Source organism: Eutrema salsugineum, unplaced genomic scaffold, assembly GCF_000478725.1.
Source record: "Eutrema salsugineum unplaced genomic scaffold, Eutsalg1_0 scaffold_5, whole genome shotgun sequence".
Taxonomy (NCBI): domain Eukaryota; kingdom Viridiplantae; phylum Streptophyta; class Magnoliopsida; order Brassicales; family Brassicaceae; genus Eutrema; species Eutrema salsugineum.
This window is the reverse complement of record NW_006256612.1, coordinates 902,170-923,114: the sequence shown is the minus strand read 5'-3', so window position 1 is coordinate 923,114 and position 20,945 is coordinate 902,170. Positions and strand designations below refer to the sequence as shown.

The 20,945-nt window shown below is 37.1% G+C and overlaps 3 protein-coding genes and 1 long non-coding RNA gene across 9 annotated transcripts; all 4 read left to right on the top strand.

The window, feature by feature from the left end:
* LOC18991653 (type I inositol polyphosphate 5-phosphatase 1) lies at positions 1-2,926 on the top strand. 6 transcript variants are annotated; one of them, XM_024153400.1, is made up of 10 exons: positions 1-137; positions 248-407; positions 499-546; positions 641-710; positions 871-975; positions 1,076-1,724; positions 1,805-1,986; positions 2,061-2,166; positions 2,268-2,410; positions 2,505-2,926. In XM_024153400.1, the coding sequence occupies exons 1-10, from the start codon at positions 102-104 to the stop codon at positions 2,701-2,703; spliced, it is 1,698 nt and encodes a 565-aa protein (XP_024009168.1). In that variant the 5' UTR covers positions 1-101; the 3' UTR covers positions 2,704-2,926. The 6 variants fall into 6 exon arrangements, with proteins under 6 accessions (XP_024009168.1, XP_006415034.1, XP_024009165.1 ...); XM_006414971.2 differs by having other exon boundaries at positions 2,058-2,166; XM_024153397.1 differs by having other exon boundaries at positions 496-546.
* Positions 2,927-5,713: 2,787 nt separating this feature from the next.
* On the top strand, positions 5,714-9,427 carry LOC18991652 (dolichyl-diphosphooligosaccharide--protein glycosyltransferase subunit STT3B). Its single transcript, XM_006414970.2, has 6 exons — positions 5,714-6,754; positions 7,173-7,709; positions 7,827-8,281; positions 8,753-8,875; positions 8,980-9,039; positions 9,152-9,427. The coding sequence occupies exons 1-6, from the start codon at positions 5,834-5,836 to the stop codon at positions 9,279-9,281; spliced, it is 2,226 nt and encodes a 741-aa protein (XP_006415033.1). The 5' UTR covers positions 5,714-5,833; the 3' UTR covers positions 9,282-9,427.
* Positions 9,428-10,074: 647 nt separating this feature from the next.
* Positions 10,075-14,152, top strand: LOC112084171. The gene is made up of 5 exons (XR_002898144.1): positions 10,075-10,370; positions 10,953-11,055; positions 11,968-12,263; positions 12,388-13,907; positions 13,991-14,152. It is a non-coding gene; the product is annotated as an uncharacterized LOC112084171 (long non-coding RNA).
* Positions 14,153-17,292: 3,140 nt separating this feature from the next.
* On the top strand, positions 17,293-18,871 carry LOC18991651 (probable calcium-binding protein CML20). Its single transcript, XM_006414969.2, has 6 exons — positions 17,293-17,499; positions 17,790-17,944; positions 18,034-18,061; positions 18,175-18,327; positions 18,410-18,512; positions 18,601-18,871. The coding sequence occupies exons 1-6, from the start codon at positions 17,497-17,499 to the stop codon at positions 18,666-18,668; spliced, it is 510 nt and encodes a 169-aa protein (XP_006415032.1). The 5' UTR covers positions 17,293-17,496; the 3' UTR covers positions 18,669-18,871.
* The last annotated feature ends 2,074 nt before the right edge of the window (positions 18,872-20,945 follow it).

The window sequence follows — 20,945 nt, the reverse complement described above, 5'->3', positions numbered from 1 at the left end:
TAAAAGTCTCAACCGCGTCTTCGTCTTCCTCTAACCTCTTCTTCTTCTTCTTCTTCTACTTCTCTCTCAGTTGAATTCTCGATTAATCGTGACCGGAGCATATGGCGGAGATAGGATCGCGATCGCGACGAACAGAGGTTTGTGAATCTCTCTCTTATCCTTTTTTTTTTTCGTTTTCGTATTTTTTTATTGTATTAGGTTTTTTTTTCCCCCGATTTTTGAAGATGAATTATGTGAAATTTCGTAGATCAATTTGGCTACAATATGCTGCTCAGCTTTCTCCTGTATCCATCTCTACTGGGCACGTCTTGTACTCCGCAAATGGCTCAACGTTTCTTCCACTGAATCAGATTATAGCGCCGATACTGACGACGACGACGAGAGATTCACCCTTTCCGGCGACCAAGGTTAGCCTCAAATCTGATTCCGGGAATGAAATTAGTCTTTTAGGTAGTTTTTCGCAGCTCTATGTGACTGAATTTGAACCTGGTGTAGCAGAATTTGACCCACGTAGCTCTGGAGTAACCAAAGATGTTGCTATTGATGGTAATGTGATTCGATAACTCTCAGCTCTCATTTTTTTGTATTGCATATTCAGATTCCGTTTTTGCTAATTTTTTATATTTGAAACTAATCTCAGATGCCCCTAAGCTTAGAAGACGAAATTCGGAAACTTTCAGGGTGCAGTATATGTTCACACAAGCAATCAGGTCTTTGATTTTCTCTACTTTATTATCTGGCATCATCAATGTTGGCCTTTCTGATTCTTGATGTTTCTGCTATATTGTTGAGCAAAGTTCCACAGCTTCTCTTGTTGCTTAACTCCACTCGTAGTGAATCCCTGGTGTTATGTGGTTTTGATGTAGCTAGAATCTGTGCGGGGACATGGAATGTTGGTGGAAGAGTTCCACCGGCTGACTTGGATATCGATGGTTGGCTAGACACTGTTGAACCTGCAGACATTTATGTTCTTGGGTATGGTTTGTATTCTCTGAATCTTTCGTTTTAACTACCATGGTGAAAGGAGTTTTGTATTCAGTGTTTATGATTCAAATGCGGTTCGTTTCACTTTCAGTCTTCAGGAAATCGTTCCCTTAAATGCCGGAAACATTTTTGGTATTGAGAATGACCAGCCTGCTTCTGAATGGGAGAATATTATACGGGATGCCTTAAACCGAGTTCGACCTAGAAAGCTAAAGTTTGTAAGTCATAGTGATCCTCCTTCTCCGTCAAAGTTTAAGCCATCCAAAGAGGTCTCTTACAGCGTGCAAGATCTGTATGTTGAAACCAGTCATGGTGCTTGCGATGCGAATTGTTCAATGGATAGACCAATCGTAAGTGAAGGTTTGCTTACTAATATAGACGTTTTGGGCTCTAGCAATAACAACGCATCACCAAATACACAAGACGGCTCTCTCTCGATGCAAATTAATAGTGATTCACAAAGGGAAGAAAGATTTAGTTACACTGAAAGAGTTGGTTTGACCTGGCCAGAGCCTCCATTAAAGCTGCTAAATCAATATGTTTTGGGAAAACGTGGTTCCATCAAGTCAGTGAATCTGACTCGCATGAAGCTGAGAAAACCATCGTATGTACGGATTGTGAGCAAACAGATGGTTGGTGTGTTTCTCACTATCTGGGTTCGACGGGGCTTGCGCAAGCACATAAGCAACCTTTGTGTGTCTACAGTTGGTGTTGGTATTATGGGCTACATTGGTAACAAGGTCTTGATTTCTCGTATTAGTTGCTCTAACAAATTATATCCTAAGCTAGCAACAACTTACGACTTCTTGCATTGTTACAGGGGTCTGTATCTGTGAGCATGTCAATCTATCAAACACCGTTTTGTTTCTTGTGCACGCATCTGTCATCAGGGGAAAAGGATACGGATCACCAGAAACGAAACGATGATGTACGTGAAATTCACAGAAGAGCTCAGTTTCAACCTAATGCAAATGGTCTTCCAAGTAGCATCCGTGATCATGAGTACGTTTTATTTCTCAGTTGATCCATGAGTTCTCTTAATTTATGAACCTAACAAGATGAACCTGCTGTAGAAGAATAATCTGGCTGGGAGATCTCAACTATCGGATTAACTTGTCGTATGAGAAGACACATGAGCTTATTGCAAGAAAGGAGTGGCAGAGGTTGCTTGAGAATGACCAGGTACGATTATTGCGTTGTTCAACGTTTTCAGCTGTTAAAGTCCAAGCCAAGAATGAACTTACATGTCCTAAGCTCGTACTCGACATCTTATTCTTTGGCAGCTCTTAGGAGAAATGAAGAAAGGGAACGTATTCGAGGGATGGTCAGAGGGAACTTTAAGCTTTCCACCAACATACAAATACGAAATCAATTCAGAAAACTACATCGGAGATGACCCTGAATCCGGGAAACGTAAACCAGCCTGGTACTGTTTTTTCACACACTATGATACAACATTTCTAACATTACTCATACAAAAGGGCGAAACGATAAGTGTAAAGCAAATGTGATTTGATCAGGTGTGACCGCATCATTTGGAATGGTAAGGGAATGAAGCTTCTTAATTACAGAAGGACCGAGCTTAAACTATCGGATCACAGGCCTGTCACAGCTACATTCTTGGCCGAGGTTGAGGTTTTGTCTCCACGGAAACTTCAGCGTGCGCTTGCCGTCACTTACGCCGAGATCCAAAGCCAAGAAGCTTGTACAGTCGCCTAAATACACAGGTGAGATCCATTTGTACAAACTCCGTATTGTGTAGAGACTATTTCACACATCATTTGCAATCTGTATATTCTGTAGTTCTCATTAAAGGAGTATATAGTGTGTACTCGAAAAAAATATTTGATTTGAAGATACAGACGGTGAACGAAGACCGTATTCCGTGTAAATACATTTAATTTTGCTTCACCTTTAGTATATAAACAAGTTATCAGTATTACTGTGTGAATTATAAAATATTGTCTATACACAAAATGGGTTTCATATCTTTGGTACGAGTAAACTAAAACTGTCTCCTATCGGAAACATAAACTAATAAGAGAGGAGCAAAGTTGGAGACTTAGTGGTTAAATAATTAAAAGACTCCATCAAATTAATAAACAAAACTCAGAAATATAGAACTCAATTTTTACTTAAAAACAATTTTTTACTTAAAAACATATTTGCTGAGACACAAATCTGAAAGAGAAATAAAGCCCATCCACTGATTAAAGAGATACAGTTAAAGACATGATTTAGGTGGATTTGAAACAACCAAATACAAAACATAAGTACAAAAAAAAAAACAGAACTCAGAATTTAATCATGAAGCCACAAACCGAAGCTGAACCGGTTTGAGCTCGATCAATTTCTCTTATAATGAGAAAACCGATCGAGGTCAAACAGGACCCTTCATTACATAATCGAATCGATAAGACATACATCTCTAAACCAAAGTTAACCGAACCGGTACCTAGCAATCGGTGGTTATACGCATACATAGAAAAAGGTAAGTAATAATCAGAAGTTACTGTATCTTCAAACCGCAGAGCTTCATGAGAGGAGACTTGAAGCAAACTCATCAAGCTCTTGATCGCTGAATAAACCTTCAAAATTTGTTTCAAAATCTAGGAGTTGTTGATCACTGAAACAACCTTCAAAACCTGTCTCAAAATCTTTGAGTTGTTGATCGCTGAAAACTCTCTCAAAACCTGTCTCAAAATCTATGAGTTGATCAAGATCCATCTCCTCATCATCCAAAAATCCTGCAGAAATTTCTGGAATCTGATCCTTCTCTTCAGTGTTGTTGAGATTTTCAGGTAAATTTGAATCATCATCATCATCATCCAAGACAACGATTTCTGTATCTGTTTTGAGACAATCATCGCTATTGGTCTGAGGATTAAGCTGTTGATCCGACTCTTGAGTTCTGATGTTGTTGTTGTCCGTAAGGCAAAGATTTTCAGAAATCTCCGTATCTGTGTTCTGTGTATATTCTGGAATACTACAACAACTGCGATTTGGGCACCGGAGAGAAGACAAAGCTGTGAAGCTTTGCTGTAGAGACCGTAACTTCGTTTGGTGAAACATGTGGCTAGTGAGTTTTTGTTTGTTATCTTCTCTATTGGAATCTTCCTCTTTGTGCCTCCTTTCACCATTTTTTTTTCTATGAAGAAACTAAACCCTAATTCGAGAGAGAGTTTCGCCTCTGTAAATTTTTTTGCGTGGGAAAAGAAGAAGATGGACTCTCTCTCTCTCTCTATGTTATATATATAGTAACATAGATAGGGTTTGTGAGTAAGTAATTAAATCCGTTAATCACTAATTAAATGAGTTAAGTACTGTAATATTTCCTTTTTTAAGTGAACCACCTGAAACTACATCAAACCAAGACTGGTTACATAATAAACCGAAGTTATTTAACAAACGAGAGTCAGGAGCTTAACGGGCACTTCTGGCCTCTGAGTGCTCAACCATTGTTAGGAATTCTCAACCCAACCAAACTAAATTCGGTTAACGTAATAACTAAACCAACTAAACTAAAGTCATGAAGAGATTGAACACATTTATTCACAAAAATGGAAATCTTTTTTACATTAGAACAAAAAATGGAAAGATTGGGGAGCCTTGGGTGGCAAGTAGCAAATATCTATTAAAACCGCATTAATCAATTCTCTAACAATATGCAAATATCTTTATTATTTTGTTTTTAACTTCGAAACCCTAAAAATCTAGAAACCGAGAAATATTCAAACATTCTTTCCCTTTGTTCTTCTTCTTGCTGCTACCCTGCTACTGCTAGTGCTAGTACCAGTATTGTCTCAAATTCAATCGTCAGATTTTGTTGCGATCAAGCCAAGACCTAAACATCATTACAAAAAGTCCAAAACTAAACCGGGGTGGTTCCCTTCGTGACAGACGTCGTGTTTGTCTAGACCAGACTCCCCACAAAAGTGGATTTGCACAATCTAATCCATTTGACTACCAGAACTTTCACATAATCTTTCCGAACCTTTAGGAATAGTAGAAAACTACCAATAACCACAACAAATCTGCAAATCTGCTCCATATTTTGAAGAACAAGCAGCCTAGAGTGAGGACATGTATGTGTTGATTTGTTTATTTTGTATTGTCTGTGAGTACGTATGACTTGTCATTTACAGTGAGCTTAATCACTATGTTGGCTTAGCTTACTTTTTTTTTTTTTTTCTGGTTTTTATGTTCATGTCCTAATTGTGTTAGACTTTACCTGAGAGCAAACTATCCCTATAAGATATGCAGTCATTAGCATCGAGAATCGAGATAAAAAAACTCTCTTTCATCATAAATTAATTTTCTCAACTCGTTCAAGCTCTATACATGATCAAAGATTCATACACTATATCAGTTCCAATGTGGAACATGCTTTCTTCTAACTTAACCTGAATCAAAGAGTCTAGGTCGTCACGATAAGACAGGTCTTCCCAAGACTCCAACAATGGCTATGATTCTTGAGATAGACCCTTGAAAACTGATTCTTCTCCACCAAAGCTATGATTTTTGGTCCTTGAGGTATGTACATGCATGGACAAATTAAAAAGAAAAGAGCGTGAAGAGGAATAATTTTTTTGGGTTATGTTATAGTGAATAATGGGCTAAAATACACTGGCTAAAGCCCAAAACAAGTCACCACTCACTTCACTTCCCACTTCGCCACTGATTAATTTATTTTTGTTCCATTTTCTCCCGAAAAGAAAAAAATAAAGACAATCACAATTCACACAAATCCCCCATGAAACATCACAGAGCTTAACTCTCACAACACGACGACTTGACTCAGACCACACCGCTCGGAGATCGCTGCTTTTCAATTTTCCCTCAAAAATCAATGGGAGGAAAACAACCAGAGCCGGCGAATGTGAGCTCGAAATCGGAATCCATGGCGACGAACAAGGCGAGTCCAGATCTGCTCAACAGTCTCTCATTCAAATCCCTCAAATTGAAGACGAAGCAGCAGGAGCTACTAATTCGCGTCTCGATCCTCGGTCTCGTCTACGTCTTAGCCTTCATCGCTCGTCTCTTCAGTGTTCTCCGATACGAATCCATGATCCACGAGTTCGATCCGTACTTCAACTACCGTACGACGCTTTTCCTCACCGAGAAAGGCTTCTACGAGTTTTGGAACTGGTTCGATTCCGAGAGTTGGTACCCGCTTGGCCGGATCATCGGCGGCACGCTTTATCCCGGTCTAATGGTCACCGCCGCTCTGATCTACTGGACGCTCCGGTTTCTCCGGTTCTTCGTTCACATCCGCGAGGTCTGTGTTTTAACGGCGCCGTTTTTCGCTTCCAACACCACCGTCGTTGCGTATTTCTTCGGTAAAGAGATCTGGGATACAGGAGCTGGGCTCGTCGCTGCTGCTCTGATCGCGATTTGCCCTGGCTACATTTCTCGGTCCGTCGCTGGCTCGTACGATAACGAGGCCGTCGCGATTTTCGCTCTTTTGTTGACGTTTTATCTGTTTGTTAAGGCGGTGAACACTGGTTCGTTGGCATGGGCTCTTGGCTCTGCGTTTGGTTACTTCTACATGGTTTCGGCTTGGGGAGGCTATGTGTTTATTATTAACTTGGTTCCGCTTTACGTCTTGGTGTTGTTGATCACGGGGAGGTATTCGATGAGGCTATACGTAGCTTATAATTGTATGTATATCTTGGGGATGCTTCTTGCTATGCAAATTCGTTTCGTCGGATTTCAGCATGTTCAATCTGGAGAGCATATGGGTGCAATGGGAGTCTTCTTGTTGATGCAGGTTTGTTCTCTTTTTACCACTTGGAATTTGAGATATTGTTACTCTGTCTTAGAGATTAAGCTTCAGACTCATCTTTTGCTGTTCCTTGTATAGTAATTGGGTTTCTGCTTAGCCTGTTGTATTGTGAGATAGGAAGTTGGAACCTTTTTGCTGATCTTTACTCGAGAGGATGCTATTTCAAACATCAAAGATCATACCTTGATCCCTATTAAATATGATCTACTTGTATAGGTGTTTTAGACTCATCTTCAGACTCATCTTTTGCTGTTCCTTGTATAGTAAATGGGTTTCTGCTTAGCCTGTTGTATTGTGAAATAGGAAGTTGGAACCTTTTTGCTGATCTTTACTCGAGAGGAATACTATTTCAAAGATCAAAGATCATACTTTTATCCCTATTAAATTTGATCTGCTTGTATAGGTGTTTTACTTCCTCGATTGGGTGAAGTACCAGCTCAATGACACCAAGTTGTTCCAAACTTTTTTGAGGATAACTGTGACCTCGGCGATTCTGGTTGGTGGTATTGCTTTGGGTGTAGGAACAGCATCTGGCTATATATCTCCGTGGACTGGTCGGTTTTACTCATTGCTTGACCCGACTTACGCAAAGGATCACATTCCCATCATTGCATCTGTTTCTGAGCATCAGCCTACGGCCTGGTCGTCTTTCATGTTTGACTACCATATCCTGCTCTTCCTTTTCCCCGCGGGGCTTTACTTCTGTTTCAAGCGTTTGTCAGACGCTACAATATTTATCGTCATGTATGGTCTCACTAGCTTGTACTTTGCTGGTGTCATGGTTCGGCTTATTCTCGTCGCCACTCCAGCTGTGTGCCTTATCAGTGCCATAGCTGTTTCTGCCACTGTCAAGAATTTAACTTCTCTGTTAAGGACAAAACAAAAGGTTCCCCAGACTGGTTCCATGAAAGGAGCCGGTAGCTCAAAAGCCTCTTCAAAGGTGAATCTTTATTGTCCCTGTTCTCACCAATTTTTCATCTGTTTTGGTTTAAACTGTATGGAACGCTTCTCTGGTGAAAGGAGAAAAATTTAAAACTTGTCTCCTATGTCCTAGCAGGTTTTACTTGACCAGTCTCAACCTTTCCAGAAGAATGGTGCTATTGCTCTTCTTCTTGGTGTATTTTATTTGCTCAGTAGATATGCTATTCACTGCACATGGGTGACATCGGAGGCATATTCATCTCCCTCAATTGTCCTGGCTGCTAGAGGAGCTCACGGGAACAGAATCATCTTTGATGATTACCGTGAGGCATACTACTGGCTTAGGCAAAACACTCCCACTGATGCTAAGGTCATGTCGTGGTGGGACTATGGGTACCAAATCACTGCCATGGGAAACAGAACTGTCATCGTCGATAACAACACATGGAACAACACTCATATTGCTACTGTTGGACGTGCCATGTCTTCTTATGAAGACGAGGCATATGACATCATGAGGTCACTCGATGTTAACTATGTATTGGTCGTCTTTGGTGGCGTTACTGGTTATTCTTCAGATGACATTAACAAGTAAGTCTCTCTACGTTCTCCCATGTGTGTTCGTATTCTCGTTATTGCTGCAAATCTGGTTAATGTTGCATTAACCAAATATGGCACTAATTAGTGGCTTGTTAAACGAATACTTTTGTATATTTTGAAAGTTTGACATATCTCTTTAACTTCTCAACTATACAAGTGTAGATTTTTGGTAATTGATTTGTATTAGTGGCGAGCAAACAAATGGCTTGGGCTGGTATTGAGTGGATCTCAATTAACCAAATATGAAAGTGGTTGGTTATTTAGAAACTAGCTGATAGTTAGTTGTTAGTACATACCAGTGATGATATACCTCTGATTAACTGGTACATTAATACCTTTGACGGCCTTCCCGTTCTTGGTTGGTTGCAAGAAAACTTTCTTGATTCAGTTGTGTGTGGATTTCAGTTGATGTGTGTGGATTTACTGATCCTAATTAATTAATAATCAAAAAATGTGGGTTAGGTTCTTGTGGATGGTGAGAATTGGAGGTGGAGTATTCCCAGTGATCAAGGAACCTGATTACCTTGTGAATGGCGAGTTCCGTGTAGACAAGGGTGCATCGCCAAAGATGCTGAATTGTCTCATGTATGTTTTACTTTCAAGACTCTACTATTATGCATATGTACTTATCCCCCAAAATGAGCTAATTTTCAAAACAATGCAATTCATTGTTCATGTTTTTCGTATAGGTACAAGTTATGCTATTACAGGTTTGGCGAGCTGGTCACAGAATACGGCAAGCCATCCGGGTACGCCTTGGAATTTACACATTTTGAAGAATATTTGATGTGTTTGATCTTAAACGCATTTACTTTCTCGATATGCTAAAGAAAAAATAATGGGTTGTCAAATCATTGGCAGGTATGATAGAGCAAGAGGGGTGGAGATAGGGAACAAAGACATCAAACTGGAACACTTAGAAGAAGCCTACACAACATCAAACTGGATTGTTCGTATTTACAGAGTCAAACCTCCCACAAACAGGTTGTGATCTCACAAAAGTGTGGGTTTAGATAGTTTATAGTTTTAAGGAGAGGAACATACAATTTCGGATTTTTCTTGCGACTTGGTTTTATTTCTATGCAGAGACAGTTTTTGTAGCTTTTCATCGCTTAAAAGTATGAAACCTATTTTGCACTGGTTTGTACGTCTTCTTTTAGACCATGTGTTGAAATCTAATCTTGGTTAGAAAGATTGGTTGAGTCCATATAAAAAAAAACAGTGAGATATATAATATGGTAAATAAAATCCTAACAAGACTGCCACCTAAATTAAGTCAAAACCAAAATGACAAGAAAAACAAAGAGAGAAGAAAATAGAGTTAAGCGGCTGAATAACATGCATGATTAATTTATTAAGGAAATGGGAGGCAAAAATGAAGGAAGTTTTGGTCCTGTCTGTCGTCCTGAGCCCGTCATGTCGTCCTGAGCAGTTGACTGATTCATCCAGATAATCTAGTCGTCGTTTTGAGCAGTTGACTGATTCATCCAGATAATCTAGTCAGCTGATGTTTGTTTAAGATATAAAATCATTTTTTAAAATTGGTTGTGATTGGATTAATAAAATTAAGTATTCAGGCTCCGTTTAGTAAAAATACCACGTCAAGGTGACACTCTACCGTTGAGTTATATCCCTTCGATCTGATTGAACTAGTTAGATGAACAAGTTGGATGAACCAACTTCAGTCAAAATTTTATAATAACTAAAATATTTTTGAAAAAATAAAAAAATTACAAGAGAAAAACTTAAACATAAATCTCCTCTTCTTTTTTTCTATTCTGCGACTCACTATTCTTTGACGGCTCTTCCTTCAACTCTATTTCTCCGGCGAGACAATTCTTTTCGCCGGCGTCTTGTCTGACATCTCCATTCGCTGGCATCTTCTCGGACTCCTCTCTTGTCCAACACGAGCTCACTCAATCGATTCGTCTCTTTTTCTCCGAAGAAGCTTCGATATCTGTCTCTCTCTCTCTCTCTCTCTCTCTCTCTCTCTCTCTCTCTCTCGCTCTCTCTCTCTCTCTCGTCATTCCAAGCACAAGCTTTGCTTTCTCTGACAATCTCGTTTTCTCTCTCAGCTGAGGTAACATATTTCTGGGTTTGGTTTAGAATTCCAAGTTTTCTTCTCTAATCTATGCTTGCTGCTTGTTCTGCTCGATTTTGAGAAAAGCTTTGATATGGGTTTTGAGAAATGTGACTAGAGGATGTGGAAAACGATTTCATATCGAGCAGGTTTTAGTTGTGTAGTAACGTCCTTCTTTGTGTATATATCCACGCCCATGTTTTACTTTTCATTTTGTTTATGATGGTGACCACTGTTTCCTGCGAATTAGATTATGCTTTTGAGAAATTATCTGGATCCGATGATGGATTTCTTGCTGGTGAAACAGTTGTGCAAGTAGTTAAGCAGTGGACCTTTCTCTATAGTGAATGACGCAGAGCTTATCTGTGAAGGGTTCAAAGTTTTTTCAAGTTTTTCAAAGTTTCTTCCGTTTTCTTGCTGCTATATGTTTGGTTTTCTTATTTGTGTGCATTTTGATATTCAGTTCTTACCCGAGTTCCAAGTCAAATTTGGTCTTGTGATACATCATTTTGTTCTCTTAATCCAGTTTTCAAATGGCAATTTAAATTTGGTGGATTTCATATATTGTAATTGATAATGCAGAAAGCCTTAAACAAGCCTTCTTGACTTCAAGTATTGACAGGAGGGCTTTTCCTTCTATCGGATCATCCTTAACCTGTTCCACTTGATTCTTAGAACTGTACAGGTATCCTTCTATCTCTATTGCTCCTTCGTCTTTAAGCATCATGATTCTGTTCTACTAGATTTGTCTTTTGTTGATTGCGGTTCTGCTTTCCTTTAGCTTCTTCTCAAGATTAGTCATTGCTTCTTTTTCTTCTTCAACTCACCTTTCACTTGTGCCACTTGCTTCTTGTGCTTCTCCATCTCCAAATCATTCTCTGATAAAGAATGCTTTAGATCATCACATTTGGCTCTTACGGTTTCTAGTTCTGATTGTAAGTGTGTAACTGCTTATTGTTAGCGTTCTTTGGCATTTATTCTAGTTGACGTTTCTGCATCCGTAGTTGACTTCCTTTGTTGTTGTTTCAAAATTCTCTGTGTCACCGAGACCAATAGAATAGGTTCAAACCCTCAGTTTGACACCACTTGAACTCTTTTCATCAGCTGTTTGGTGTTTGGTGTTTTCTGTTTGATTATAGTCATTGGCTGTTTGATTATAGTCATTGGCTGTTTGCTGTTTACACTTGGTTTTTTGCTGTTTGATTCTAGTCATTGGCGTCTTGCAAGAAGCAGTATGAATCTTGTCTTTCACGTTTTGCATGTTTTGGTGTTGTTGTTTGTTCAGTTTTATTCTTGTCTTTGAATTTTGAGTTTGGCTTCTAGTTACCGACTGATTGTCAAGCTTGCATTACTCTTTTGTGTCTTACTTTAGCGTTCACTCTCACTTCTTGTAGATAGTTGCTAACACTTCTTCACATACACAATGTCATCTATCCTTAATTCTGATGTGAGTATATTTCCCTCTAAACTCATTATTACTAGTTTTGTATGTTTTAAGGTGTTTGTTGTTTGGTCTGTGTTGTGTGTTTGTTGTTTTTTTCTGTGTTGTGTGTTTGTTTTTTGGTCTAAGAATCTTGTGTTTGTTGCCTGGTCTAAGAATCTTGTGTAGAGTGATGAGGAAACTCGTTCTTATCTTCAACTAAGAATTGAAGATAAACTGAAAGGAAATATAAAACACCAAACTGTGCACGAAGCTACAAGACAGAGTATTATAGAGAAGTTCAGTGAGAGATTTGGGGAAAGACATCCATGGAAGAAATTTGGGATCAAGTTTTCACTTGCAAGAAACAGTATGAATCTTTCAGAAGATTGACTCACGACAGAACTGGACTTGGATATGATTCCAATGGATACATAGAAATGTCTGATGACTGGTGGAAGGAGCAGACTAAGGTATACATATGTTCGTTTCACTTGTTTTTTTTTCTTTTTTTTCTTTTTTTTCTGAGTATTCAAATGGATAGTTGCTTATACTCATTGCCTTATATCCTTTTATGTTCGCATTTTTTTATTTCAGGAGTGGTCGGGAGCTAAGAAACTAAAAGAAAAACCAGTTGCAAACATGGATTTTATGGAAGAAGTCTTTTGAATGTCATATATGTTGCTTTTGATTTCTTCATTTTGCTTTATATGATTGGTGAAGACAGCTACTTTGAACGTCATGCATGTCTCATATTCTCGTATCTGTCAGTAGTCTACTTTCGTTGCTTGGAATGCTTGAATTGATATCAAGATATGTGTCTACTTGATACTAACCAAGCTTTTCTATTTCCTGATGTGATTTTCTAGTTTGTAACATTATTGTCTCTCGTTTTCTATTCTGGTTTTGTACGAAACATTTAGATTCTTAATTGAGGATGATTATATGGAATTGGTTCTTGAGGAGGAGAAACACATGCATGCTCTTATAGAAGACATGTATGGAGTGGAGGAAAGAAAAATTGAGAGACAAATGGTGAACACAAAACGAGGAGAAGGTTGGCAACGTGTGCAGCGATTGATTTTTGAGTCTAAGGTACAATGTTTTGATATTCTACGCATTCACCAATCAACATTTAGGAGTTTGTGTAAAAGGCTATCTGAGCAGTATAAGTTAGAGGAATCTTTCCATGTTTATATAGAAGAGAGTGTTGCAATGTTCATAGAAATGGTTGCACAAGATCTAACTGTACGGGCCTTAGCTGAGCGGTATCAACATTCACTAGACACAGTGAAAAAGAAGCTAGATGATGTTTTAAGTGCTCTTTTGAAACTCGCAGCAGATATAGTGAAGCCCGCAAGGGATGAGTTTGCAAGTGCTGATCCTTTTCGAGTAGATGATGACCGGTATATGCCTTATTTTGAGGATTACATTGGTGCTCTTGATGGCACACATGTGCCAGTTCGTCCTCCATCAGGGAATGTAGAGCCATTTAGAGGTCAAAAATCAGAGCCAACTATGAATGTGCTTGCTGTATGTAATTTCAGTATGAAATTCATATATGCTTATGTTGGATTTCCCGGGAGAACACATGACACAAAGGTGCTAACACATTGTGCAACACAAGAAGCTTCTTTTCCACATCCTCCACCTGGAAAGTATTAATTATTTGATTCAGGTTATCCCACTAGAATCGGTTATCTAGGTCCACATCGCAAAACTAGATATCATCTGGATCAGTTCAACAGAGGATGACCACCTACAAACGGTAGAGAGTTGTTCAACCGCAAGCATTCGGGTTTGAGATCGAAGACTGAGTGCACATTTGGTGTATGGAAAGCTAAATGGTGGATTTTGGACAGGAACATCCTAAGTATGAGCTTAAGAAATGGATAAAGATTGTGACAGCAACAATGGCTCTTCACAACTTTATCAGAGATTCAAGGGAAGAGGGTAGAGACTTTGAATATTGGGAAAATGTAGAGTCATATGAACAGCATGGTGATGAAAATGTTGGACATGTTCCATACTTACCATCAGGTGATAGAGTTATGGAGACAAAATGTGATGCCATTACCTTAGAGATGGCAAAAAGAACTAGACTTCCATATTGACAGGTATGTGATCTTTGTCTTTCTTTTGTCTTATATTTGAATTCTCCTTTTATTTTAATAAAAAAAAAATTTGTCTTTATTTGTAGGATCTGGTGAATAGAAGGGAGAGTTGGTGGTTTAAGGATTATGCTTTTCTAAAAAAACTTTGTTTTGTACCTTGATAAACATAATATGATATGTTTTTTAATTTGATATTGTGTTTTGTATGATGAAATTATAACTCTAGAAGAAGATAGTGTAGTTTGCTTCACCAATGAGGAAATATTTGTTTTAAATGTCTTTATTGGGTATGAATCAATCACAAAATTAATTGTTTTTTTAACTAATTGTTATAAATTTTTTTATAAACAAATTTTTTATTTTCATAAAATAAAAAATTTCAAATGTTTAAAATAATCATCTGAAAATTATTTAGTTGTAAAACATTATTTATATTAAGAATTAATAATAATATAGTTAATATTACATTGATAATATGATTAGATGAAAACATGGGTATTTTAGTCATTTTTGATATAGATGAAGATGTGAAATGATCAAACAAACAAAAATTCAGATGGATCAGCCAAATGAATCAGTTGAATTAATCATTAATTTTTATTAATGAAACGAACATCATTCAGATGGATCAATCAAATGAATCATCTGACTGCAAATATCAACTGCTCAAATGAACAAGGCCTTAATAAATGAACTGAAATACAATGACATTATATCATTGTAGGCAAGTTTACCCTTACCACTGAACGAAATAGATTCTGTAGAGAGCATTGACTGTAAAAACAGTGCAGGGACATGATATAAAAAATATAAGATATATTGTAAGAAAATCTTCTGCTGCCCATCTTTTGTAGGATAATCGGTAACTAATAACTTTTTATTTTACTAAATGTGTTCAACGGTAAGTATAATATATGTTTTATTTAACAAAATTGAAGGTGGTAGTGTTGATGTATTCAGGTAACCTAGTAGCGGCAGCCAATTCAACCGGCAACAGGCAAAATAACTAAAGGAAGGATGAGATCAAGTTTGCTTTTAAAGTTATCGACTATTATCTAATTATCGGTGTAACTAAATTAGCGGATGTGTTGACAGATAACTCTGACTTAGAGACAACTTCCAAAATTAACTGGCTAAACACTGCATGTAAGTTTAAGTAAATATTAATATACATTGGAAAATAAATAACGATCGGACGAAGAATGAAGTGTGTTCATATAACATTCTGTCAAGATAACTTCATTAGCTGGATAATGGCGAATACTACCACACAAATGACGGGTACATGGAGACCGGGGACTGGTACGACCAGTGGCAGATCCAGAAAGTTTCTTAAGGGGTGTCAATTCATTAACCAAAAAACTATATATAACAAAATGGCCAGAGAGAGGCTTGAACCTGGGATTATAGGGGTTCAATAAATCATAAATACCATCTGTGCTACTGATATTTTCACTGAATTTAGACACAAAATTATTTATATATAGATTTATGGGATGTCAAATGACCTTTTAAGTCCTTACTGGGTACGACTGCCAACTACGAAGACGGGACACTAATAGGTAAATATTAACTGTGTTAATAGATGTATATAGTTAGCCTAAAACCATGAACGATGCTTGGAGAATACAAAGGACATTCTCAGTTAACGGATAACATAATAGCCAAAGTTATCTGTATAACCAGGGATTCTGATTACTAGTAGCCAAAAAATTCCATCAACCAACACCAGACAAACCATTTTGAGCCGACTTTCTTTATCCACACTGCATTTGTTTTTGAGAATATCAATTAGCCTCTCTATGGTGACATCTTCTTTCTTGTCGAAAAGTCATAGTGAGGATAGTTGGGGGATTTCCTCTTCTTGTTCTCGTTCGCTGGAAATTTCCCACAGTTTAAATTGGTTATTATCTTGAACTCACGAAGACAAAACCTTATGGGGTTACCGGCAAATAAGATCCAGATTTCGTTCTTCCGCTTGATCTCTAGCTGGCGAGATAAAAAGAACAATCCGAATGTCCCCGACCATGCCGGCTTGGATGGAATATCCAGTAATTTTCCCAGCGGAGAGTCTCTGAGGAAATCGACGTCGTCATCTTCTAAAGCGGCTACAAGGTCTTGGATTATCGTGAATTTCTGATAGGTAATCACCGTCTGTCCCCAAGCTTCATCTCCGGCTGAAATAATCTTCCTAGGTAAGTTGATTTCCGACATCTACAAATACAAACCCAAGAATTATCGGTTATCTTCTATCCCAAAATCAAACCCATTAACCATATAATATATGAGATTGTGAACAAGAATTACTTCGTCGCGGCTTCAGCTTCCAACAATTCGTCTAACACACAATCAAAAATATAGAAATTGAGACGCAAAATTATAAAATATTTTTTTCACAAAGAAAAATATTGGAGATAACTGATAATAGAGGCAGTTTTAGATAAAAAAAACCCTTGACCTTTTTCCCTCCGAAAATAATATCAAAGAAAATTAAAAAAATCACCACAATTGGATGTTGTTGTTGGTAATTCTGAAAACACGCAATCTGGAGGGTCCCCATATCTATTATATATTCTAATACCTCACGAAACCAACTATAGGAGTTTGCTAGTCTTTTCCTTGTGAATAGTTTGGCGTAACAGTGTCGTTTTTAGGAGATTTAATTTTGCAAGTTTATGATGTCATTTAGTTCAGAAAAATAAAAACTACTAAATTCAAGTGTATGTGTTGTTCTATAGCTTTTTTCTTGATTGCGGTAACACAACAACATCATAGGTTGCAAACACAATCTTGGTCTAAATATTATCTGCGGTTGTGACATTGTCACTAAAAGGATTGAAGATAGCATGTTGGCGAAGATTCTAAAATATGTACAGATCGGTAATATATCTACTTTAAAAGCTTCTTCTTTGGAGGAGGATTTCTTGTTTATAAACGAGTTGGTAACATAGGGTCTGTTCGGCGTGTCGCCGCTGCGTCAGCGATCGCGACCAATAATTACAACATCATCACAGGCAAAACATATGGTGGAGAATTAAAATAGATGACGCGGCGTTTGTATTGTCGACATCGCAGGTGACGCTGAAAAAAACAGCGTCCACTATAATGGTTGTGATCGGCGCTGCGTCTTTTTCTGTTGATTGCCGTTCTACACTCATCACAAACTTGAAACTGTCAAGTACGTTATAATTTTGTGTCGCTGGACGCTGATGCAGCGACAACGTAACGAACAAGCCTATACTAACATATCCATCCACTCACTTTTCATCTTCCATAGTTAATACCATTAATGTTGTTAATTTCTGTTTTTTTTTTCCAAAGTGTATGTCATGGACCAAAATAGAAAACAAACTTGAATAAAGCCCATGATAGGCCCACAAGACAACCTGAGTTCTTTTGTCCAAAGAACATCGTCTGTATCCACACGAAGGAGAGCAAACGACAAATTCTGGCTAAATCGCAGAGGATCCAGAGTGATCGGGGAAGATATACCGTAGTTTTATTTATCGCAACTAATTGAGGAGAAGAGAAACGTTTGATTACGTTCCAGAATTCAACGCCGAAAGAGATTTTCATCTACGTCGACGAAGATATGGTTCGTACCTTCGATTTTGTCTTAATTTGTGTGTAACGATCAGCAATTTCTTGGTTGATCTTGAGGGTTTTGCTCCGCTAGATAAAAATTTTTGCATTTTGGGTTATAAGATCTGATTCGAAACGGGGATTTTGAACTCTAGGATATGCAAAAGTTGATCTCTTTTCGCGAGAAACCCTTGCGGTGTTTAAAAGTTCAGATTTTGATTTCCAGTAAATTGAGATATTTTCTCTATTTTCTCTACTTTCAGAGATTTAATGGTTTGTCTTGCATTGTTATTTGTTCTGCAGTCGAGTCTATACAGAGGTGTTTCGAGAAAAGAAAAACCAAGACGTCATCATGGGTTGAATCAGCAGAAGAGGCAAGAGATCAAGGAAGCTTTCGAGCTATTCGACACCGATGGTTCTGGCACCATTGATGCTAAAGAGCTTAATGTTGCTATGAGGTAATTCTTAAAGTTTGTAGTATGTTCCTCTCTTTTATTATATGATTTCGAATTTCTGGAACTAATCCTTGAGCTTAACTCTGTGATAGGGCGCTTGGTTTCGAAATGACGGAAGAGGTAATATAAGTTTCTTCATCTCTTAGGTCTTTGCTGAAATTTCATGTATATTCCTCTCTGTAAGGAATGATGATTCTGATATATCTGGTTTGTTGGTTTTGATAACTTTTAAGCAAATCAACAAAATGATAGCTGATGTAGACAAAGATGGAAGTGGAGCCATAGATTATGATGAGTTTTACTATATGATGACTGCTAAGATCGGTGAAAGAGACACGAAAGAAGAGCTCACCAAAGCATTCCAGATCATTGATCTTGACAAGAATGTATATACTCATAATGCTTTCTTCATTTGAAGATTACGATTCTTGATCTCTCTAGATCTAAATTTGCACTAAATTGTTGCAGGGGAAGATATCTGCTGATGATATTAAACGCATGGCAAAGGACTTAGGTGAAAACTTCACAGATGCTGAGATAAGAGAGATGGTTGAAGAAGCAGACCGTGACCGTAAGTTTCTGAACCTTGTTCTCTTTCTCTTGTGCAATGCCTGGTTTGATTATGATATATATGATCCATTGCATAAATCAAACTGCAGGTGATGGTGAAGTTAATATGGAAGAATTTATGAGGATGATGAAGAGAACTGCTGCTTATGAGTACTAAAAAGTTGTTGTCCTTAATGATACTGATGAGGTCTGTTATAGTTCTTTAGCTGAGGCATTGTCGTTTATAATATTGCTGAAGATACATATTTCTGTTATTTTTTTTAATCTATTTTAATGGTCTTGTATCAGTTTTAATTTGTATAAAACTCCTCTTTGGATTTCTTGGAAAAGTTTCTAAGTGTTAATGAGTCTCCTGTGAAACCTTTAGGAGCTTCGATCTTCGATTACTTCAGGTCCACACAATCTATGATGAACCGTCCATGAGCCTGTGAAAAACCAATATATATATAATTTCGGATTTTTCTTGGACATTATTTGCACTGGTTTATTCTTCTTTTCTAAAACAGTTTTTGAAATCTGATCTTGGTTAGAAAAATTGGTTCAGTGCATATAAAAAGAATGAGTTATATAAGATGGTAAATAAAAGATATATTTACACCAGATGACATCTTTTTAATTCATATTTACAGATTTTGACACTTAATTCATATTTACAGATTTTGACACTTTGGTTTGAAGTGACTCTTTTTCAACATTTTATCTTATAAAAAGACATTTTAATCCTTTTTTTATTTGCTGTACAACAAACCAAAATTAAATATTTTAACCAAAAAAATAAACCATTTTATCAATATTTTCTTTATTATATTCTATACTATCTTTTTCTTCTCTCTCCTTCATATATTTTTCTTTTTCCTTTTGTATCTGTGTCGTGCAATCGTTTACTTCACCTTCTTCTTTTTCTCTCTCTCTCTTTCCTTTTCTTTCTCTTTTCCATTTTGTTATCTTCGTTGGTTCATCCTCTCCTTCCTTAAGCTTTTCCATTTTATTATCTTAATTCTAATTTTATTTTATTTCTTAGTTCTAGTTCAAAATAGATTTGGAGACGAGAGATGACGTGACGATGAAGCTAATCTCTACAAAATTTTGCTGTTTTCTGGAACTTAGTTTCTTCATTCTCAGATCTGTTTTTTATTGACTAGCATCTTGTCCATATTATTTCGAATACAAACCCAATTTTATTTGTTCGAATTTTTATGTACTTAATTTGGTGGAGAATTTCTATGTAAAATACTTGTGAACGTGATGTAAAAGATACATACATACGGACGTGATATATAAAAGATACGTCCATGTGGACGCTATCTAGAATCCGAGCATTGGACGTGTCCACATGTACTCAGTCTAATGCATTTCATTACGGACATCTCCACGTGGGTGTATCCACACTCGAAAACCGTGATGTCTTTTCAGCATTCATATCAACATGGGATATCCATGTGGACATGGACACAAAGATTTTTATTTATTTGAATATATTTATTTGAACTAATTGTCCATAGTATTGTCCATAATGAAATGGTGAATAAATAAAAGGTAGTCGAGAGAGTATAAACCAATTTTCATGGACATTTATGGATGTGTCCACATTGATCAAAAATCTGACTCATTATGATATTATCAATTGTAATTATAATCTCTTTACAATTTAATTAATTTTATTACATTGTTCTCACAAATTAATTTAATTTATTATTCTTAAATGTTTCGTAGATGTGTACATGGCAAACAAACTCTTTGTTTTTAAGCGAAGATATTCAAAATAACTAGTATGAATTGTACACGATAATATGTCTATATGGAAATATTCACACAAATTTAATTCGAGACAACCATATTAAAACATTGGTTGGTGAAAAGAACTATTGCACGTACATAACATTATATTCAAATGATATGCCCACTACAAGATATCTACAGGGAAAGTGAGTTATGTGTACGTGTCCACTAGCTATTTTGTGTACTTATCCATATAACTTGTTTCTTGTACTGTTTGTTCTCCTCCTCATTTTCATACACAGCCGCCATAACCACATGCGATTCTAGTTGCAGAGACGGGATCTAAGTGCAATTCCAGATCCAAATCCTTCACCAGCATCTGAGAGAGAGAAAGAAAGAGAGAGAGAGAAAGAGAAATAGAGAAAGAGAGAGAAAGTTGCTTCATTGATATGAATTGATATGGGTTGGAAGCTGCTTCGTGATTTGAGTTTTCTTTTTTTTTGTGTGGGTGGTGTTTTTATTGTCGGCAAGAGAAAAAGAGATAAAGAAATGTATGTGTGCATGAAGGAGATGTATGTATGTGTGAAGGAGAGAAGGAGATGTATGTATGTGTGAAGGAGAGAAGGAGATGTGAGAAAAATAAATATCAATGTCGAAGGAGAAAAAAAATAAGGAGAAAAGAAACTTAACCAATCGGTTTGAAAACTGGTTATTA